Source organism: Erigeron canadensis, chromosome 1, assembly GCF_010389155.1.
Source record: "Erigeron canadensis isolate Cc75 chromosome 1, C_canadensis_v1, whole genome shotgun sequence".
In the NCBI taxonomy this organism is placed as follows: Eukaryota; Viridiplantae; Streptophyta; class Magnoliopsida; order Asterales; family Asteraceae; genus Erigeron; species Erigeron canadensis.
Genome location: NC_057761.1, coordinates 50,131,174 through 50,153,801, shown reverse-complemented (window position 1 = coordinate 50,153,801; position 22,628 = coordinate 50,131,174). Strand labels below are relative to the sequence as shown.

General features: G+C 33.6%; 4 protein-coding genes and 1 pseudogene across 5 annotated transcripts; 2 read left to right on the top strand and 3 right to left on the bottom strand.

Moving 5' to 3' along the window:
- Window positions 1–4,232: 4,232 nt before the first annotated feature.
- Window positions 4,233–5,863, top strand: LOC122584984 (BTB/POZ domain-containing protein At5g41330-like). Its single transcript, XM_043757080.1, has one exon. The coding sequence runs from the start codon at window positions 4,340–4,342 to the stop codon at window positions 5,765–5,767; it is 1,428 nt and encodes a 475-aa protein (XP_043613015.1). The 5' UTR covers window positions 4,233–4,339; the 3' UTR covers window positions 5,768–5,863.
- Window positions 5,864–5,895: 32 nt separating this feature from the next.
- LOC122584985 lies at window positions 5,896–10,209 on the bottom strand (annotated as a pseudogene).
- An 887-nt stretch (window positions 10,210–11,096) lies between these two features.
- Window positions 11,097–13,545, bottom strand: LOC122610121 (short-chain dehydrogenase TIC 32, chloroplastic-like). Its single transcript, XM_043783120.1, has 8 exons — window positions 13,322–13,545; window positions 12,992–13,223; window positions 12,584–12,663; window positions 12,260–12,410; window positions 12,067–12,145; window positions 11,877–11,961; window positions 11,750–11,796; window positions 11,097–11,430 (listed from the first exon to the last, which is right to left on the bottom strand). The coding sequence occupies exons 1-8, from the start codon at window positions 13,425–13,427 to the stop codon at window positions 11,272–11,274; spliced, it is 939 nt and encodes a 312-aa protein (XP_043639055.1). The 5' UTR covers window positions 13,428–13,545; the 3' UTR covers window positions 11,097–11,271.
- Window positions 13,546–14,433: 888 nt separating this feature from the next.
- LOC122601546 (short-chain dehydrogenase TIC 32, chloroplastic-like) lies at window positions 14,434–16,597 on the bottom strand. The gene is made up of 8 exons (XM_043774303.1): window positions 16,407–16,597; window positions 16,056–16,287; window positions 15,634–15,713; window positions 15,352–15,502; window positions 15,150–15,228; window positions 14,951–15,035; window positions 14,825–14,871; window positions 14,434–14,739 (listed from the first exon to the last, which is right to left on the bottom strand). Exons 1-8 carry the CDS (start codon window positions 16,510–16,512, stop codon window positions 14,581–14,583), a joined length of 939 nt encoding a protein of 312 aa, XP_043630238.1. The 5' UTR covers window positions 16,513–16,597; the 3' UTR covers window positions 14,434–14,580.
- A 1,685-nt stretch (window positions 16,598–18,282) lies between these two features.
- On the top strand, window positions 18,283–19,963 carry LOC122585549 (general transcription factor IIE subunit 2-like). 2 transcript variants are annotated; one of them, XM_043757679.1, is made up of 2 exons: window positions 18,283–18,390; window positions 18,976–19,963. In XM_043757679.1, exon 2 carries the CDS (start codon window positions 19,013–19,015, stop codon window positions 19,889–19,891), a length of 879 nt encoding a protein of 292 aa, XP_043613614.1. In that variant the 5' UTR covers window positions 18,283–18,390; window positions 18,976–19,012; the 3' UTR covers window positions 19,892–19,963. The 2 variants fall into 2 exon arrangements, with proteins under 2 accessions (XP_043613614.1, XP_043613613.1); XM_043757678.1 differs by having other exon boundaries at window positions 18,283–18,405.
- Window positions 19,964–22,628: the final 2,665 nt, after the last annotated feature.

Sequence of the window (22,628 nt, the reverse complement as noted above, 5' to 3'; positions counted from 1 at the left end):
ACACAATTGCTTTAATAGAAAAAGTTATTAAAAATTACTCAATTTGTCCTTAAATAACCAATTTACACCATAAAATTTTATTATAATATTTTATACTTTAAACTCTTATCTTCTAACATATTTCAACGTATACCACTCGACACTGCCACCAGCATCAATATTCGGCACCATCAACACCCGTCGCCCTCATCACCACCGTATTGTGCGGGCACCGTGCTAGTAATATTATACATAAATATAACCATATTTACGTCTTATTTATTGGGAGCTATAAATAGGCAAAATAGCATAGTCTTATTAGTCCATATCTGTGTGTGTGATGCAACTGTGCCTTATGTGAATGTGGTTCGCGTGATAAAATGGAAGTAAGAAAATAAAAATTCTGGAAGGTCAATTTCGTCGATGCTTCCTCTTTAACCACCGCACAAGAAACCTTTTGAAAAAAGTGTTTATTTAGAGAATGGGCCTAATATTTTTCCATTATGTCATTGTTTAAGATTAGCGCATATCACTAAATTATTTATCCGTTATCTAGTGGGCCTAATATTTCATCATCAGTTTGTTATTTGAATAAGAATTTCATCAGGTGGTAGTTTCCATTTTTTTAAGAAGGTAGTTAGTTTTTTTTCCTTTTAAATGTAATCCTTTATTGAAGTTTAAGCAGTAGAAACTTTTATCTATTTTCTAGGTTTCCAGTTTACCCTAACTCTGTTATCTTCATTTTATATCAAAAGGAGTACATATTTATATATATATATATAAAAGTTCTATCAAGGTAGTGGAAAAATTAACGCATTTTTAACGCTTTATCAATGTGTACTTAATAGGGTTAATTAAGGTACTTAATAGGGTTAATTACTTTAGTAGGGTTCTTTAGTGTATATGTATGAATTGTGTATATATATATATATATGTTGCATTGATATTGGGATGGTAGTTAATGAGGTTAATGACCATGTTGATGAAGAGTCTCTTGTGAATTGTAGAGGTTAGGGCTTTTATTAATTTTTTTGTTATTCTCTCCGTCCCATTTTAATTGTCATATTTTGACTGGTCAAGTCTTTTTCTTCTAACTTTGACCGTAAATATCTTTGTTTCCGTCATATATTAATTGATGAAAGTTATATCAATGAAAAGTACATTCAAATGTCAATCAATTCATATATGTTATATTAAGTGTTATATAACAAAAATACAAATATTTACAGTCAAAGTTGAAAAAAAAGACTCGAAAAGTCAAACTAGGACACTTGATATGGGACGGAGGAGTATTATTTATGATATGTTATATATAATAAAAAAGTTAAGGTATAAATCAATTCTAAACCAATATCATCTCTCTTTATAATGATATCTTATTCATATCTTATTTTGTCTGTTAATAATGTTTTAACGTTAATGGGTATTAATAATATGATTTATATGGGGCTAATGTCTTGTGTATTTGTTACCGAAGACCTTTGGGCTATCTCATTCCGTTTCACTGGTATGTTTTATGTGATTGAATGTTAATAAGTCACCTGAGTGTAACTGGCATACAATTTATGGGTGGACTGTTCGATTGAGTGTATAAAAAGGGTCCCGGGTTATTGTGTTGCTTTTGCTCTCATATTTCAGTTTTATCTACGACATTGTTTTTTTTTTCATGCCACCTGCAATAGTATTTCACATTGCCTATTTACTATTATGTAAAGGTGTGATATTTGTTTGTTTATTATAGTGTATTGCTTTGTATGTACCTCTTCTGATACCAAACATGAGATTGAGATAAGAAGCCATACATATTAGGACTATGGTGGATGGTGCTAGCGTTGTCGCGGTTCATGGTAGCCCGATAGAAAATACCAACACTTGACACACATCATCATCAAATGTAGTGAAGACCGATGCACCAGTATCACCTCCTGCGATGCCGGTGAACGCAAGATGCGACGATTGTAAGTTTTGCATGTGCATGTTTGCGTATATAAGATACGTTATTGATTTTAATCCTATGTTGTTGTATATTACTTTTTCAAAAATTTATACATGTTTGATATTATCTGTCTATCATGGTATTTTGTATTAGCACGTGGATGATTACGACAATGAAGATTCGTCTGTTGGTGGCGTTGACAACAGCACTACCACTACAACACGATCAACAAAGAGATGATATTATTAATGTGAATTAAGTATTTCCTGTCGCATTTTCTGAATTAATTGCAATATTGATTGGCTACTGTGTTATCAGGTTTTTTTATAAAGCGTGAAGTGGGTTTAGTATTTCTAGACGCATTTTCTGTATTCGTACACAAATGTTGATTGGTTGCTCTCAACCGTTCTTGAAGTAGTATAATTCAAGTGCTTTAGTTATTTGTTTACTTTTGTTCTTGCCATGACTTAAGAGAGCATTTCCTTTTGAGTTTTGAAATTTATTTACGTGATAATGGATTACTTAAATTGCATTGGATTGGATTGTACAACATGTTTGTGAATTGAAGTTGAATACGGTTACGTTATTTGGCAAATAGTTGGTTTTGTAGGTGGATTTGACTCTACATATGTTGGTGCAGAATAACCAACATGTAAGATTGTAAGTTTACTTCCAGCATAACATCTTATTTTTGAACTTCGTTGGATACTTTCACGTACATTGCCATGTCAATGTTTTCTAAATAATTAGGGGTTATGACAAAGCTGCTATTAAATGCAATGGAAAAGTCGTTCTAAAAAAAAATGCAATGGAAAAGAAGCAATATTTTTCTCTCTTTCAACTGAAGTCAACAAAGGAATGTTGTGATCGGGTCATGCATATATCATAGATTTGGCAATATGGGCGAGGTGGTCACTCTTGGATGTCAAAAAGTTACATTTTTTTAACAATGGGAAGTGAGTCGGGTTGGGTTTGTTTTGTCGACACATGGTTCTTCATTTTTTAGTCATATAGGTATCGATGTATAGCATAAGTTATAAAACCTATACCGTAATAATAAATCAATGGATCCAATCAATTTTTGGTGTTTTAAGCATTTGAAATTTTTTTAGATGACTTTTGGCTAGGTTTGGTTGTGTGATATTTTCATGTTTTTGGAACAATTGTACAAGTTATTAAACTAATCGTGTAAAACTTTTTTTTCATATTTGTTGTCTTAGATTAGGATTTGTGGGTTTATGGGTCAAAAGTTCCTTTTAAGTTTTGAATTAAAGGTGTTTTTCATTTATGTTTTATATATGTGTTTCTAAGTTGATATTTAATAAAGTTGTCCACGTTCATACATATAGTGTTTGATAAAGAAATACTCAAGCCGTGTATCGCACGAGACTTCACTCTAATTTAAGATACAATTATGATGAAGTGTATATATTGATAATGAAAAATGGAAAAAGTTAATAAAAATAAGTTGGTTATAGATTAAATTGTGGTGGAACTATGAATTTGTTTTGTTAGTTATAATGATCCTGATCGCAAAGGCAACAAGTGGTCTAGCAGTAAAATTCAATGCTACTTTGTCTTACTATTAAATACCTTGTGTTTTATACTTACAAAATATGAAATATTAAAGGTGATGGGGGACTCAAGGCTTAATATTTTGATCTTTGAGTGAAAACATAATGAAAATGAAGCTGAAAAGATAAAAAGATAAAGTGAAAATAAGAAAGTATGAAAGTAAAAGTAAGTTTATATAACTAAATTAGTGTATATATATACATATATATTTTTGGACCGGTCCGGTTTTTGACGGTTAACTCTTTGCTCAAACTGTTAACTGGACCAAGGAACCCGGTTTTTCAAAATTAAACCGTCGTATCAGACTTTAACAACTCAATCCGACCAAACCAATCCAAATAACCCGGTTTGGTCCGGTTTTCACGGTTTGACAGTTTGATGAACACCCCTACTTCTTCTAGCAGTAGGGAAAAAACATGTTTCCTTAACTCCCCTATGAAAATCACATGTATTAATATAAAATCTTTCCACCTCACAAAATCATGAAAGTATGCTGCTACTTGTTACCCCTATATTTAAATCATAAAACACGAGCTATATAATTGCCACCAAAAGTTTTTACCCGTTTCACTATATGTTGAAAAATACTTTCAAAGAAATTTGATTCTAATAAAGTCAACATAACCTCCCAAATATCTGGTCTACTTTGGATCATAAAGAAACAAACTAGAAGCTATCTTTTGTTGACCAATGACCATTATATTTTCCATTTTCTAGAACTCCAAAATCCAAACCATCCCTACAAAACCAGATACAAGACCTCCATTAACAATCACCATTTCAAATCTTCAACCTTTTGCCCAAAACGTTGAGCAAAAATCAAAACCTTTTCACCATTTTGACATAAAGATGCCACCTTTTACACAGTCAAGCCCTCTCTCAAATGGGTTTTCCCAAAATCATCACAAACTTAACAACCCATATCACCATTCATCCAACAATGTTGTCACCATTGATGTTGGTGGTCAAATCTTTCAAACCACCAAACAAACATTAACTTTTGCAGGATCAAACACCATTTTTTCCAATCTTTTTAATTCTTATGATCATATACCTTTTATTGACAGAGACCCTGATCTTTTTTCAATCCTTCTTTCCGTTTTAAGAACCGGTTTTCTCCCATCAAAGGCGAAGTCATTCGATATCCAAGACATAATCTTTGAAGCAAAGTTTTATGGCATTGATCACCTTCTTGTTCAATCGGACTCGAACCCGTCTCAATTCGAAGCCTTTAATCTTGAAAAATCCAAGATTTTGAATCTTGGTGGCAGAGATTCACCATCTGTTATTGCCACATCACCATATGGGTCAGTTCATGTCTCTCATGGTAGCAAGATTACATCTTTTGATTGGTCATTACAAAGAAAGTCAACAATATTGACCCAATTCACAGCTATTGATTCCATGTTATCTTTATCATCAAATGTAGTTGCAGCAGGTGCTACTGATTTCTCTGGGTTGCAAATTATTGATCTTGATTTGGGTTATGTGAAACAGAGTTTGAGTTGGGAAAACATGACTAAGTCTAGCTCAACTGTCCAAGCAATTGGGAAATCCCCTGAGTTTTTATTTACTAGTTTTGAATCGGGTCGTAGGAACTCGAATTCGATCATGGTTTACGATATTAATGATGGGTTTAGAGTTGTATCCGAGATTGCGAAAAATGAAATCTTTGGTGCTGATCTTGATTCTGCAATACCATCAACTAAACTGAATTGGCTTCCTAGTGTTAATCTGTTGATGTCTGCAGGGTCTCATAGTGGACCATTAGGGGTCACAGGAAACATCAAGTTTTGGGACATAAGATCAAACGAAATCGTGTGGGAAATAAACGAAAAAGAAGATTGCTTTTCTGATATTACAGTTTCTGATTCCCTTTCGGCCGTTTTCAAGATTGGTATAAACTCAGGAGATGTGTCCTATATCGATTTCAGGCACATTGACAGCGATAAGTCATGGAAGTCTCTTGGTAGCACTAAGAAACCGACTAACGGAAAGAAAGAAGGGCTTGGTTGCAAAATCAAAAGCCATGGGAACCAAGTGTTTTGTAGTAAAGAAGGTGAATTGGAGGTATGGTCTGAAGTCTTGATGGGTGGCTTGAAAACCGAAATCGATGGAAAGGATGAAAGAGTGTTTAGAAAAAATCACTTAGGAAGGACAAAGGATATGGGAGGAAGCAGGGTTACAGATTTGGGTTTTAGTGGAAACAAAATGTTTGTGACTAGAAAAGATGAACAATGTGTTGAAGTTTGGGAAAGCTCAAGAAAAGGATTTTGATTCTTTGAGCTTTTAAAGTTTATTCATTCATTGTATAGAAAAGCAAAACAAAATGTTACAGTATTGGTTATTCATTCAAAAGACATTCCTATATTATTCCAACCTAGTTAAAATAACTGAATGCAGAATCACTTGGAGCTTGTCAAACCTAGACTAAACTCCCACAATTCTTTGGCCAACTTTACGTCATTAGCTCTTGCCGATGGTTTTGCCACATTACTATTACACTGCTGACTCCTTTCACTTGTGGATTAGCCACATGTCATGTTGTGGCTGCTCCCTGAAAATATAATCAAATGAAACATACACCAGCTTTAAACTAGATCAAAACTGATTTACAAACCTGTGGAACATCTTTAACTAAGTACTGAGAATGGTGTTACAAAGAACTGTACCAAGAAAAAAAAAAGTCAACATACGATGTTTAAAGCTAGCTAGTTTAAGTTAACATTGTATGATTGTATACATATATACATACAACCTGAGAATATATAAATGTAGCAGAATATTTCCGTGCCAATGAATCCAGGATGTAATGAATTCGCGGTTATGTTGATCCTTTCCTCCTGATGGGTCAATACGTGACATCAAGTAAATGGAAACGATAAAATGATCACATTAAACATAAAAGTAAAGGGAGAAAAAAATCGCCTTGAAAAGCCTTGCTAGCTCATTAGCATTAAGTATATTTAGCCAATTTTGATAGCCCATAAGCATACACAGGGTTATAACTGCAAAATACATTGCCCCATAAAATTGTATTGAACCGCAGTTGTTCTGTATAATGGCTCTATGATTTGGAGACATGTGGAACAAAGTTAATTGTCTCGTAACAAGGTTGTTTCAGTCGTGCTTATGAATCAGTTAAATTTGGATTATATATTCTTTCGCAACGAGTACAATGGTTAGCTTATATAGCAGGTTAATTTTGATCGAATTACTATTCTTCCTTCTGTCTTTTGTTCATATGATGTAATCTTACATATTATCAGACTAGTCTTCAGGCTATAGTCTCACAAAATATATATTCAAAAGTGAAATATAATAAATAACAAAACAGGTGAAAAATAATAATATATGAACAAACCAAATTTAAAAGAATAAATAAGTCATAATCAAACTACAATTGACAACAAACTAAATTAAACTACAATTGACAACAAACTAAATTAAAATAGATGAAAAATAACAATAACATAACAATTCAATATCAAATAATAAACAAACACGAACGAAATACCAAAAATAAAATCAAAGTGATATAAAAAATCTTTTTTTTTTTTTGGAAAATTTATTGAACTTAATTTGTTTATTAAAGATAGGAATGAGGGAAATAATATGAATGAGAATGATTAATTAAAACTTAGGTTAGGTTGTATATATAGTAATTATTTTAAAAAAGTAATTGAATGGTAACTGTATATACTAGCACGGTACCCGCGCAATGCTGCGGTGGTTGTAGTGACAACAATGTAGTGGTGGGGGCCATTGTTGGTGGTGGAGACGGCGTCAAGTGGTGTAGATAATTGATGTAAAAGGTTAATAGAGATATTTTGAATAAATGACTGACATTGTAATTTAATCATTAATGGTTTTTTAGATGTTGTTTTATTAATTAAATAGTATAAAAATATAGATTAGGTGTATAGGGAAATTAAGATTAAGAAATAAAGGTATTTTTAGTATAAAAAAATGAGAATTCAATATGCTTTGTAAGGGTTTATAGATTATAGATTTATAGATATTTATTAAGAGAGTTTTAAGGATATTATTTAAAAAGATTTGGTTTTGATTGAAAAAAAATTATGATAATGTTTTAAATATAATTATCTATTTGATAAGCAAATAAAAAATAGAAAAAATCTAATACTATGTAGTAGATTTTAGTTATGGTCAATGTTTTGAAAACCGGACCGGACACTGAACCGGCCATTCAATATTTTATAATATTTTATCGGTCGAACCGGTCGGATCGGTTGGACCGGAGTTGAACCGGGAATAAAAAAGAATATACATTTTATGTATAAATAGCGAAATAAGTTTATCTTTTACATAAAATAAAATAAATTCAATAACAATAATTTATAACATTATTTCAAAATTAAACAGATTTAATTATAGGGGAATGATATATCTACAACAATGTAAGCTTTACGCAGTTGTAAACTGTGCAGTAAAATGTATACATTTGTTGTAGATGGCTAATAATTGTTGTAGATTTATCACTTCTCTTAATTATATAGTCCGTAATTTATGAACTTTTAAGACTCATTTGGTTCAAATGAAAATGAAATACTAAGTATACGGTATATATTTATATTATATGCATACTTATTTTTAATATTAATTTTAATATTAGGAGTGCTTACATTTGAGGTTACATACCACTGTTTTTCAAAATTATTACCTCCATAATAATTATGAACGTGTTTGTGATGAGGACCATCTGGCTCAAGCTCTTGCCCAAGGACTTTCTGAATTTATTTCTTTTTTCCAGGAATAAGATATATAATGGTTGTAAAGAACCTCGTGGTGATAAATCTTTTAGTTGTTGGATTTGTTCGTATTTGGATTGTTAGTTGATTTGATATTTGGATTGTTGTTGATGTTTTGGAAAAAAAACACACACTCATTAAAACTCAATTTGCTAAAACCAATCAAATCTTTACAATGTGATAATGGGACTGAATACAACAATCGTAATTTTCATACTTACCTGAGAATACATTCAGATTGCGGAATATTTCTGTGACAATGAATCCAGGATGTAACGGATTCACAGTTATGTTGATCCCCTCCTCCTGATGGGTCAATATCTCACATCAAGTAACCGGAACTGATAATATTATCAAATTAAGCATAAAAGAAAACTTTTTTAAAAAAATCACCTTGAAAAGCCTTGCTAGCTCATTAGCATGAAGTATATTAGCCAGTTTTGATAGTCCATACTCCATAAGCATACACAGGGTTATAACTGCAAAATACATTTACCCAATTAAATTGTATGAAACTGGAGTCGTGCTGGACAATGGCTCTTCAATATGGAGGCTTGAAGAACAAAGTCAATTGTCTTACTCTTGCAGCAAGGTTGTTTAAGTTAGATGTGGCATTTTGTAACGGGTATCAAACTAGAAAAGCATAGCTTATGTAACAGGTCATATGAGTTGAAAAAGGTAATAAAGATTAGCAAAAGCATTATATATGCCTAAAATTTTCCAAGTCATTCTGGACAATTTTATTTTGGGCAAACCTAATCCGTTGCCCAACCCACCCAATTTGTCAGCGCTAGATTTTATGACATGGTAACCTTGGAAAAGAGCCCGAAGAATTCACATATCCTCATTTACCTTGATTTATTGTTTATGTAATCAGAAAAAGTTCCCTTGTAAGATCTGCTATGACCTTCAGATGATACGTTGACCATTGTTCCTTCTGTCTTTTGTTTACATGATGTAATCTTCATCGTCTCTAGCAGTAGATTTGTCAAAAGGAAATGACCTGACAACGGACAATGTTTACTAAATAGTTCATTTCTTTGCAACAAAAAGCCAAATCCAAATACGATAGTTTAATAATTCACTTACAGAAATTTGAATGCATCCAGACCTAAATGATTAGTTGCTAGATGTAGTTCGATACCCTCCTTTGAAAGCGTGAATCGTGGTGCCAAAACTCCTGCATTGTTACTTACAGCACAAAATCCCAAAGTTTTATTTTCATATAGTTTTCGATACATCAATGTTATAAATGTTTGTATTGTATGTAAATATTTTTCTTACATTAGAATGTTCAGGGGAAGACCCGAAGAACAATATCTAGCTGCAAAATCCCATACAGATTCTTGAGAGCTTAGATCTAACTCCATCACATCAACTTTAGCTTTAGGCGTCTCTGTAAGTATAGTTTCTTTAACTTTTATACTTTTTTCTGTGTTCCGTACTGCCATAACTACGTGTACCCTAAGCAAGGCAAGGACCCGAGATGTCTCAGCACCAATGCCACTTGTAGCTCCTGATTACATATGCATACTTTAAGCCACAATTTACGATGACCGGGAATTTGCCTATAGCTAATCCCCCATATAGAGTTCATAAGAGTGTAGGGAATAATGAACTATTAGATTGCAGCAAAACAACAGCACAGCCAGAAAATCTACTAAAATGAACGAAGTTTATTTAAGTTATTATTAATTTATAACACTTTGTTATTTGCAAGCTTATTGTTCCACTAATAGATCATTATTTACAAGCAATTAGACCTCCATATTTAACCATGCATCATACGGAGTAATAGTTGAAATAGAATTTATATAGTAGTTAGATAGGAAGATGTATACCAGTAACAATGGCGGTAAGACCAGATCCATCGACGCCATTAGTAACTTCCTCAGCTGTTGAAGAAGCTGAATATTCCGATTCACCTTTTCTTCCGAATATCAACATTCTTTCCAACTTACACCAGATGGACGTTATTAACAATCCGATGAATTGGGTTGTATGTACGTGGTTTATAATCAATACTCGTAATATTTTGTTTGCTATACTTAAGCTGCTTATGAACCGTATTTAACATACATAATTACATGTTATGTTTTCATTTAGTATGTTAATTACCTAAACATAATATAACACTCTATCACATTTTTCATTAACACTATTAGGGGGGGCTATGACAGGATCACAAGAACATTGGTTCCCCTCCAAATTGTTGAGTCATTTTAGAAACTCTATATACAATTAAATACATGAATTTTAGGATTAAAGTCTGGTTAATCTTATAACAAAAAAGTGTAAAAAATAATTTTGAAAGTAACATGAGTCTTGTACATTCCAAAACTTGATGTTGGCCGTTTGGTTCAAATATTTCAATGGAATTTGGAAAGGAATTTGAAAGTTCTTATGTTAACCTAATAAGACAAGGAATGAATCCAAATTCTTTTCCATCAAATTCCATTATAACTGTTGAACCAAATGGCCCCTTAGGGCTTAGGGTAACCGGCCAGTATGCTTCAGTTTTAATGGCCGAACCCGATTTTATGAACAGGCTAGATCCGTAAGAATTGTCTAAGGTTTAGACATCTAGTAACCATCCGTGAGGTTAATGACTAAAAAAAATAGAGAATTAGAGTATTTTGTATTTTAGGTGTGTGAAGAAATTTGTGAACAAATCAATGTTTGTTGTAATGCATAACTTATAAACCGAGAAAAACATAACAAATTTAGTAACTGATTGTATTTTGATTTTTGAGTTGTCTGATACACTTTTGAAAAATAATGTAGGATCGACCGGTCACAATTGCCATATATTGATGACTATGAAAACAATGATATACTAGACAATTTGTGCAATCTTGTATTAAACGGAATTGCAAGTATGAACAATGTAGATAACAGGTTGCGAAACCTTGTTTGCTATCTATCAAACTACACATAATACATCGACAAATAAACTGCCATTAATCCAAACTTGTTTAAATAACTGAACAGCGAAGTTTTCATTAAGAGCTAGCTAGTCAGGCTCAAACTGAACTCCCACAATTTCTTGGCCAACTCTTCATCTTTCGCTATCCGAGATGGTTTCACCAAATTACTGTCAGTAAAATAATTACCCGTGATGCCTTTCACCTTTGGATTCAAAGCTAAATAGCATGTTGTCGCCGCTCCCTGGCAACCAAAAATGAGTAAACTACCACAAACCATAGTCTAATGATAAAACGGCTAAACGGATGAGGTATTTCCTGTTCGACTTAGCTGGTGATGGTGAGCCATGTTTTTGACTCGGATCTAAAAGCCTAACTGGTTGTTTTTTTTGCTGCCAGTGGCTGGTTCCAACCATTGGTCACCCCCAAGTTATTTGCCTAAGCCAGGATTTGAACTTGAGACCGCTTGTGAGGAAACAAAATACTCCTTGCCATGAGACAACTTGGAGATGGTTCATGTTTTTCTAATGATGAATATAGTAAATCAAAACTAAAGTACCAACCTGTGAAACATCTTTTATGAAATACTTCAGAATCACGTTGCAGAAAACTGTGCCATAAAATAAAAGGTTACTGAATGATCTTTGAAGCACGTTTTACTCAACGTATGTTGCAGGATGGTTTACATACCTGAGAAAATACTATGGCCACGAAAAATTTCAGTGGCAATAAATCCGGGATGTAATGAATTAGTGGTGATGTTCACCCCATCCTCCTGAGTAACATAGGTCATGGGTCAGTATAATGTAGTATATGGGAACGGGACACACAAAATGGTCAATGAGATTCATAACTTGCAACAGAAAAAAACAAAAATCACCTTCAAACGCCTTGCAAGCTCATTTGTGTGGAGTATATTCGCTAGTTTTGATACTGCATAAGCATATATATGACTATAACTGCAGAGCATTTCAGTTTGAGTTAAGCCGTGGTTCTGTTACAAACGTCTCTGATTTGGAGTGCTGAGGCATGATGTACATGTCTTTTGCATAAAGATTGCCTTTTTTCTTTACCTTGATTTATCATTTATATGATCAGAGAAAGTTCCCTTTCTCACTAAACGATGACCCTCAGATGACACATTGATTATTCTTCCTTCAGTTTTTTGTTCATACGAAGTAGCCTTCATCGTCTCTAGCAAGAGATTTGTCAAAAGAAAATGACCTGACAGAATTAACCGAAGGATTATGTTCTTATGAAATTGCAAAAACAAAAAAGAAAAAAAAAACAATGTAGTTTGCAAAGTATGGGTACCTCTAAGAAGATGTTTTTGTTGAGATAAAAGCTAAATACATTGATTTAAGAAGTCAATAATCACAGGGGAATGTATAACACACCTACGTGATTAGTAGCGAAATGTAGCTCAATTTTCTCCTTTGAAAGCTTGAATGGTGGAGACAAAACCCCTGCATTGTTACTTACAACAAGCCAAAACTGAAAGCTTTCAGCTTTTCGCATAAACAAACTTATATATGTGGTAATTACTTCGACTCGTTGAGTCACGAATTGGCAGCCTTTTATATGACCCAGATGTCACGGGTCATGTGTCAATGGCTTTAGGTTGATTTATCATTTTTCATTCTTAATACATACAGACTACTAAAAAAGATATTACTACTCTTTTTATAAGAAAGTCTTCAAAGTCAACCGAAACAGACCTAACCCACCCACATTCAGCAAAAGAAATATTCCATACTTGGACCCATCAGTTTTGACTTTGTCAGCCTATCATGAAAATTTCTTACATTAAAATGTGCAAGGGAAGGCCCAAAGAACGATATTTGGCTGCAAAATCCCTTACGGATTCTTGAGAGCTTAGATCCAACTCCATTATATCAACTTTAGCATTAGGTGTCTTCATAATTATAGCTTCTTTAACTTTATTGCATTTTTCTGTGTTTCTTACTGCCATAACCACATGTACCCCGCGCATGGCAAGGACTCGTGCCGTCTCAGCCCCAATACCGCTTGTTGCTCCTGATTAGTTGCATATACACACATACATATGTTATTTAAGCAACAACTCACTATATATATTTATATATATGTATGTATTCTTTTTGAGCTCAATTTACCAGTGACAATGGCAGTAAGACCCGATCCTTGGATTCCATCAGTAACTTCCTTTGCTGTCGAAGAAGCTGAAAATCCCGATTCCCCTTTTCTTCCGAAAATCCACATTGTTTGGCATTCAAAGGAGGAGATTTGAATACGAAACTAATGGAGTTAGAGTGTTGGGTATATTCAGAGGATTTATAGATGTTAAGAAACCAATGAATTGATGTGTTGCTTATATCTAAAAGTCCTTAGCTTAGCTTATCATTTATTTTTCTTCTTTGAACGGCTGTTGTTAGCTTATCAACTACTTTTTTTTTTTTGAATGGCAGCTTATCAACTGCTTACCTTAAGCCTTGTTTAGCAAATAATCCAATTTTTTTATTATAATTATAAAACTATGATTTTTTTACTCTATTAGGCAGCCGGCAGAGTCTGACATGACCATTTTAATAGAATATTTGTTGGTTACTTGGATGTGTAAAGTAATTTAATCTTCATTATTCAAAGTTAAATATTACACGCCATCTTGCCATTTTTAAAATGATTCAAATATTTGAAAGGATAAAATCTCCAGAAGAAGTAATTTCATCTTCATAAGTTTTGTTTAGCTATACATTATTAACTTATAAAACTTGGTCCACAAACAGGTTTGTATATATTTTTCATGTAATGTTGTGTTGTTTAATGTTTATGACTTTATTATGGTAATAAGGACAGCTTTCTCACAGATATTAAGAAAATGATAAATTTGAAAGTAGAAAATTATCAAAACCATTCTAGCATTCTTTCTTTCAATATTTTTAATTTAGTCAAATATAAAATCAAAGTAATCTTTTAATGATTTTCACAGGGGCTATAGACAAGAGGAATAAAGTCAAATAGTTTAAACTGGGATTTAATGAGATGCAGCAATTTTGAACAATTATATTTGGCTAGAAGTGTTTCGGGCCAATCTAACCTTTTGCCCAACCCACCCATTTTACCATCATTAGGTTTTTTATGACTCTGAAGAGTCATTATTTTTTTACTTAGTAAACAGAAAAAAGCTCTTCTGTAAAATGAACGATGACTTTTAGATGATTAGTTGATTACTTCCTTTGGGTTTTTTTGCATCTGACAGAGTAGCAAGTGTAAAACCTTTGTTTCGCCATACATCAAACCACACATATATAATACATTTAGAAAAAAAAAGAGTGGCCACAGGACAACACTATTATACTAAGAGCAACACCCATACATCAGCAAAACTTATTAAAATAAACTCAGAGGCTCAGAGCTAGCTAGTCAGACTCAAACTGAACTCCCACAATTCTTTTGCTAACTTCCGATCTTTGGCTATCCAGGATGGTTCCGCCAAATTACTATCAGAAAAATACTCTCCCGTTATGCTTTTCACCCTAGGATTCAATGCCAAATAGCATGTTGTTGCCGCTCCCTGAAAACCAAAATGAGTAAAACAACTACAAACCAGACTGTTCGATGATGATAATACTAAACCAAAAGTAAAGTACAAATTAAACCTGTGCAACATCTTTCACAAAGTACTTCAAAATGGCATTGCAGACAACTGTACCGTAACGAAAAAGGTTAATGAATGATCTTAAAGCATACTTTTCTCAATGAACGTTGTAGGATTGCATACTTACCTGAGAAAATACTAAATCCGCGAAAAATTTCAGTAACAATAAATCCAGGATGTAATGAATTTGCCGTGATGTTCACTCCCTCCTCCTGCACAATATGGTTAACTAAATATGCCGTTATCTGACATCAAGTAATTTTGATGCACAAAATGGTAAAATGAAATACAGAACTTGTTGAACATGGCAACAAAACCAAAATCACCTTCAATCGCCTTGCAAGTTCCTTGGCATGAAGTATATTAGCTAGTTTTGATAGTCCATAAGCGTATATATAATTATAACTGCAAAGTACATTGCCATGTAAACTCATATTAAGCCTTGGCCCTGGTAAAGTATGGCTACGGCTTGAAGAGCTGAAGCATGAAGTAGATCTCTTTTGATAAAGATTTTTTTTATTTATTTACCTTTTTTCATTGTTTAGTTGATCAGAGAAAATTCCACTCCTAACAAAACGATGACCACTAGAAGAAACGTTGATTATTCTTCCTTCTGTTTTTTGTTCATAGGAAGTAACTTTCATCGTCTCTAACAAGAGATTTGTCAAAAGAAAATGACCTGACAAAAGAAGGATTCTGTTGTAATGAAATTACAAAAAGAAAGAAAAAACAATGAAGTTTACTACAAAGCGTGAGAATTTCTAACAATATGATTTAGTCGAAATAAAAAACTAAATACATATAACGCACCTAAATGATTAGTGGCGAAATGTAGCTCAATTTTCTCCTTTGAAAGCTTAAATGGTGGAGATAAGACCCCTGCATTGTTACTTACAACAAAACCAGAGAGTTTTCAGTTTTCGGCACAATTCAATAGTTTAGATATTAACATACTATCAAAATCAAATGTATATAGGTGGTGAAATCGACTCATTTAGTGATGTATGGACAGCTTGTTCCGGGCCATATGTGAGGGATGTAAGAAAAAGAGTAAATGTATTGTTTAACACATACAACCTACCAAAAGCTGTTATTTTCTAACAAGAAACTCCTTTTATATATGACCTGACCCGTTTAAAGGTTAATAATACTTTTTTTTAAATGTTTGGAACCATTACCCAACCCGTCTGACCCATCAGTGTTATTACCTTATCTGTCATATACTTTCTTACATTAGAATGTGTAAGGGATAGCCCGAAGAACGATACTTAGCTGCAAAATCCATTACGGATGCCTGAGAGCTTAGATCTAGCTCCATTATGTCAACTTTTGCCTCAGGTGTTTCTCTAAGTATAGTTTCTTTAACTTTATTACATTTTTCTGTATTTCTAACTGCCATAACTACATGAACTCCACGCATGGCAAGGACTCGTGCTGTCTCAGCGCCAATACCGCTTGTAGCTCCTGTAAACAAATAGTTACCTTACGTATAAATTATGTTATAGCGTATTATTATTAATTTTGACCCCAATAGTCGAAACTATACATTATTTAAGACGGAGGAAATCACGCAAATTATATACCAGTAACAATGGCAGTGAGACCCGGTCCATGGATGCCAATAGTAACTTCCTCTGCTGTCGAGGAAGCTGAAAATCCCGATTCCCCTTTTCTTCCGAAAATCCACATTGTTTGGGATTCAAAGGAGGAGGTGATGATAAGAAACTAATGGGTTGGAGTGTTGGGTATATCAAAAAGTTTGTTCTGACTTCTGATATCGTGGTTAACAAGAGTGTTTTATAAGGGCCAGCAGCAGCCAACTTCTTTTTATCTTGTCCGCACGTAACCATATATCATAGATTTTGGATATAATCATACTAGTATGATATTACTCTAATAGGCTGCCAAGGTGTGACATGTCCATTTTAATATTTGTTGGGTAGTTGGAGAATTGTAACTAGTCCGTATTTTATCCCAAGTAACAACTTGACAACTTGTGCAATATTTGCAAAAATAGAAAGGTTGATAAATAAATGAAGATATGACGATTTTGATGGAGTACCAACGGGAAGGGGCTCGATGGGTGAGACCTAGGCCACACCGGGAGCATCATTCTTGGCTTCCCTTTCTCCTTACAAAAGACACTCCTTCGGCTCCTTCACCCTGCTCGGATCTTTCTCATTTTTCTTTTCTCGAGTTCAGTGAGTATGGTTGTAAACAAACTACCGACCCATCATGGCTCTGTCCATGTTGAGCATGACAATATCAACCCACGTCGGATCTACTGTAGTGGATGATGCCAACAACATGTCGACACGCTTGGCCCATTACGCATCTCTCATAATCTTATAGTTAGTAAATTAGATTGCAGACTCCTTTTTAAATTTTATGTTTTTAGGTTAATATTAATCGATATGGGTTCAAATCCTCTTGTGAAAAATATGTTCTAAAAAAATGGACAATTGAGTTTTAATTAGAGTTGGGCATATGAAGAGTTTTGGCATATCAAGCTTTATGTATAGTTTTTTTTTGTTTTTTTTTCACATGCTAGTATCAATTTGAATGTTTGATTTAAAAGTATGAAAATTTAAGTATAGGTTTCATTTGATATTTAGCTTATAGTTATCAAACATTCAAATCTAATTAAAAATAAATAAACCTACTTAAGGAGATGAGTTTCAATTTTGATTTCCATTTCAATTCTAAATTATGGTCATCCTCGATGCGATAGTGGGTTTGAATAAGTTATAATGATAGTTGGATGAAGAATAATTGTAAACAAAATTGGTTTTTTTATTTTTTAAAAAGATATTTTTTTTTATTTAATTAGTTAGCTATTTGGGATAAACTTGAGTTTTATATTTTATGTATTTTATTTTAATAAAATTATTATTTTAAGAAAAAAGACTAAAAGTGTAATTTGATGATGGGAAACAAAAAATTGTAAATCATATTATAATACGGGAAAATGATAAATCCTCCTAATCAATCCTCTTAAAAATCCTCATAATATATTTACTTGTTAACACATGTAATCCACTAATTTTCTTTTCTATTCTCACCCCCTGATTTTCCACATGTCACGTTCTTATTAATTAGAAGGATTTTTAGGCTAAACAATTAGGAGGATTGATCATTACCCTATAATACGTGCTAATTTAATTAAAAGAGAATTTGAGAGTTGTGATTGGGTTAGATTAGTTGTTTTTTATTAGGAATTTAGATTAAAGATTAAGATAAGATTAAGGCTAAAATTATAAATAAATTATAATTATAACTATAATTAAACACATGCCCATAGTGATTTCAATAAACCAAACGCTCAGCGAAATCTTAATGAAATTTTGGAATGACCGAATTAGGAAATCTATTTAGCTAGGTATTCACATGAATGGGCCTTAAACTAATTAAGCCCATTAAAATAAGATATCCATAAATGCCGATCAATTTTTCTATAAATAGGAGAAACGTAGCCACCAAAATCACAAAGCGATCGCTGTGGAAACCCCATAGAATTGAAAAAACTGCAGCCGCGTGGTGACCCGTCGAATCAAGAATTCTATTCAGGTTACATACGCAACTGTATGTAGGCTGCTGAATTCATGTCCAAAATTATATATTTTTCCTAATAGTTTATGATGTTCAAAATTAGGTATATCCTAATTTAATGTATATATATTCACACTTTTTTATAATTTGTATATATTTATTTAGGGTTTCTTGTTTAACTTGAAAACAGAGGAAAGAATGTACCACAATGTAATACACAAGCTAGTTTTTATGTATATTAATAATACATTAATTGTATATTTTAATGGAATTGGGTATTAGCCTTAGCTTCATGTTGTATTGTATTACTATCCAAAAAATTTGTGAATGTATCAAGACAGTCATCACACTTTTGTGTTTTTTATTTTATTTTATTTCAAATTATGCATATTTTGTGAAATTGTTGATGGGATTTAGATGCTGCTAGGTCATGCACTTGTGTCGGATTTTTTGAGCCGTGGTTTAGGACTCGATATGTTGTAACCTATATATGCTCTGCTTGATCATAGAGAACGATGACGATTTGCTTGTTTAGGTTTGAATGAATTTCTTGATAATTTGAGTGGTTTTTTTTGTAACACTTGCTTGATCATACACATGTAGTTTGGTGATCAAGTAACCGGGTCCTATCGATCATATAATGGGTACATTGCAAGAAAGATTGATTCTGTTCAACAAACAACAAGAGAAATGCCAACTAGATGCATGCTTGGTATCAAACATTAAAACCGCGACAACTACAACAAGACCTGCTAGCAACAACAGCAGCTTGTCGAAAGCACCTGTTCCCGGGGCTAAGTTCTCTGAAGAAACGGAAAGGTGGCAACGTATCCTTAGGATAAGGAAGAGTCCTGTTGGAGTTCAAATTAAAATAGTGATTGATAAACTGTACGAGTCAAGAAAATCCTTTACGGCTGAGGAAATAACCAAAGCAACTGATGTTGATGTAAAAGGCAACAAGGAGGTCTTTGATAGTTTGAAAAACAACCCAAAAGTGAATTATGATGGAACCCGTTTCTCTTACAAGCCGACCCATACTGTGAACGAAGACAAGAATGCACTTCTTCGTTTGATAAAAGAAAAGTGTGTGGAAGGTGTGGAAGGTATAGCAGTTGCTGAACTTAAGGATGCCTACCCAAATGTCATGGAGGACTTAAAAGCCCTAAAAGCTGACAAACAGATTTGGCTACTATCAAACTTGGATTCTCGGCAAGAAATAGCCTACCCGAACAATTGTGAAAAAGATATAATCAAGGTTCATGATGAACTGAAAAAACTATTCAGGGGGATTGAATTGCCACAAGATATGGAGGGGATCGTGGAAGACTTGGAAAAGCATAGGATCAAGCCTATGACAAATATCAAGAAAAGGAGAGAAATGGCTCAGAATTGTAATGTGTCAAAGACAAAAACAGAGAAGATCAAGAAGAAGAAGACCGGCATCAGTAAAAGGACAAAGCTCACTAATACTCATCTTCCTGAACTCATTGATCGTCTTAAGCAAGAGAACTTTACGTAACTGTATATTGTTGATACACTTTGGTGTATGCATCTCTTTTTGGAAAATGCATGGATAAATTCGATTGAATTAGCACCTGATGAGTGATGATGATATCAATATATATCATATACTCCGTATATATAATATAGCCCATGAATCTTTTATTCGAAACTTGGTGATGGTTTCGCCAAATTACATTATGTGTCACAGAAACCGATTATTTTGTAGCAGGGTTACGACTTTTCACAATAGCCACTACAAATTAAACTCAGTGGTTATCTACACAATTACTGTATATACAATATTCATGTAATGATCACAGGTCACTATAAGAAATAGAAGGATTGTTACTGTTTTCTATCATTGCGTAATTCAAAAACATACTGGGCAATACTAAAAAAGGATGTCCCATGTTTACAAGTTACAACTCTTTGGAAAACTTAAAATTTACAAACACAACCACTTGTTTTGACCATCGTGAAGCCCGGGTATACTTGTTCTGACAAGATGCTAAAGGCGTGTGGATTAATGAATAATTGAGAGTATTGGAGTTTAATTTACTAATCCATGTGTGTCAAATCTAAAGGATCACTTATGTAATTAGGTATTTGAATTGATCACTTCTGTAAATCAATGGTGTATACTGTATAGTGTCAAATCTTGAAGTATATGACTCCCATGTCTAAAAAAGGGTATGGGTGGGAGTCATATGGTCCCATGTACTGTCAGCGTATACCACATAGATTTCATGTCTGATGACTCATCATTCTCACACATGGATCACGAGATGTCTTTGTCAAGATTTGAACTTATGTCTTGCGGTCTTCATTTATTGGCCCATATAATCACATAGTGACGGTACGAGTTGATCTATGATCAATTGGTTGACTCAATGTCTATCAATATACTAAAACAAGATTGATGCATTGTTTAATCAATACGTGACGTTTAATTCAAGTGACACCTATCCCTTTTAAATTTATTATCAAAAATCCTTTTATAGATATAAATATATGAAGTGTGAAATCTAGTTTATAACAAGATCTACGCTAACTAACAACAACACGCTCTTGGGCAGTGTACTTGTTCGTATATAGTATAGCTAACTGGAAAGACCAAGATTGAACACAAGGACTGAGTGTGTGCACTTAAGGTTGGTAAAATGTAAATCAAGTAAAAGTTTAGGTGTAACCGGATTGTCACTTTGCTTTTTTTAAACTGAATAATTGACAAATGAAAGGAAATATACTCAACCAGTTTTAGCGAGAATACGAGAAAATGGTTTTAATGATTAAAAAGTCATCTATGTCGAATCCCATCCACAAGAAGTGTAGGTTGGATATAAAGTTTAGCTTAGAATTCATTAATGTTGGTAACAATAATCGTGACAAGATAAGACAGAAACTGATACCACCAACGTTTGTAAACTCGACTAAATGACCTAATCAGTCATTTTCCTTGCAAAAAGTAATACCACCAACCAAACCGACTAGTTTGTTCGTTTATTCAATTAACAATTTTATCTTCATGAAAAACACGTGGTACCACCGACCAAATCAATTTTTATTAAACCTTTGGAATAGAATACTATTTTCCCGTTTGTCCAACGCTGATTTGGAAAATATATCTTGTTCGCCACTTCTGGCGTGTGGGCATCAACACGACATACCACGTACATATATATATAAATCATGTGCTTTCCTAGATCACATATCTTCTTCCAGTCGTCTTCAGTAGAATCATTGTGCTTGAAAACCTCCACAGATTTTCCATACCTATCCAAAATCACTAGTAAAAGATGCTCATGATCACATTTCATCAAGTAGTATTGTGCCTCAGATTTGCAACAATTTCGTGGGGCTTTGGCTTGCAAAATCTTCATATATAGAGAAATCTTCTAACCCCAAACCTTTGAAAATAATAACGTCTCCGGAGTTGCACAAGGCATAAAGATCCCTGCCATAAAAGGTTGGAAAGCGAATGGATGTTAGATCAACACCCAGCCTAAACACACACCATGCATTATGTTTGTACCCGAGCTACATAGTGGGCGTGAGCATGCCATTGTCCGTCCGTTGTAAATCCAACCACCATACAATATGGGGAAGTAGGTGGTGCTGAGAAACATAAGCCTTCTAAAAAACAATCCGGGTCTGGAAGCTTACGCAGATCATTTGTGAAGGGGTTAAGCAATACTAGGCACTGATATTCGATGCTAGCTTTCAAACAACACCCAACCAAACCTGGAACAATATTGTATTATACCCTCGGCAATTGATGAAACTTGCGAATGTTTTATAAAGTAGTTGTCACCCGCCCAATATCGGATCTATAAAAGTAAAAATGTCTCGATATGTTTCTACAACCATCAACCATGGTGAAACCAATGTATAATTCCGCAAGTCTGTCTCATTACCCCATTGTATTGCCGGTGCTAGCTGCTAGATAACACTACTGTTTGCATGTAGCACGGAATTGAAGTTCATGTATTAATTCCACACCGACCAGCACAACACTCCATAATCATCGATCTCTCCAAAACATTTATAAGCAGGTGAGATTCATTTGTTTTAACCTCATCATCCTCTTCTTGTTTAGAGTAAATTGTGGCTTCTCCATGATCATCTTAATTCTAACCTAAACAGTAGTTTTTCTTAAAACATTCTCTGAAAAACAAACATAAATTAACTAAAAACAATACCCGAATTCCCACATTGACACATGGCTAGTTGAGAGCACTGGAGAAGGCATGGAT

Coding starts and splice junctions, on each gene's coding strand:
- LOC122610121 (XM_043783120.1), bottom strand. CDS start 13,427: ATGTGGATTTTCGGAAGAAAAGGGGAATCGGGATTTTCAGCTTCTTCG. Junction 13,224..13,321: donor TCTTACTGCCATTGTCACTG/GTAAATTGAGCT, acceptor GCAACTAATCAG/GAGCAACAAGCGGTATTGGG. Junction 11,431..11,749: donor TCATAAAAGATGTTTCACAG/GTTGGTACTTTA, acceptor TTTGGTTGCCAG/GGAGCGGCGACAACATGCTA.
- LOC122585549 (XM_043757679.1), top strand. CDS start 19,013: ATGGGTACATTGCAAGAAAGATTGATTCTGTTCAACAAACAACAAGAG.
- LOC122601546 (XM_043774303.1), bottom strand. CDS start 16,512: ATGTGGATTTTCGGAAGAAAAGGGGAATCGGGATTTTCAGCTTCCTCG. Junction 15,036..15,149: donor AACTTGCAAGGCGATTGAAG/GTGATTTTGGTT, acceptor CATATTGTGCAG/GAGGAGGGAGTGAACATCAC. Junction 14,872..14,950: donor CGGATTTAGTATTTTCTCAG/GTAAGTATGCAA, acceptor GTTACGGTACAG/TTGTCTGCAATGCCATTTTG.
- LOC122584984 (XM_043757080.1), top strand. CDS start 4,340: ATGCCACCTTTTACACAGTCAAGCCCTCTCTCAAATGGGTTTTCCCAA.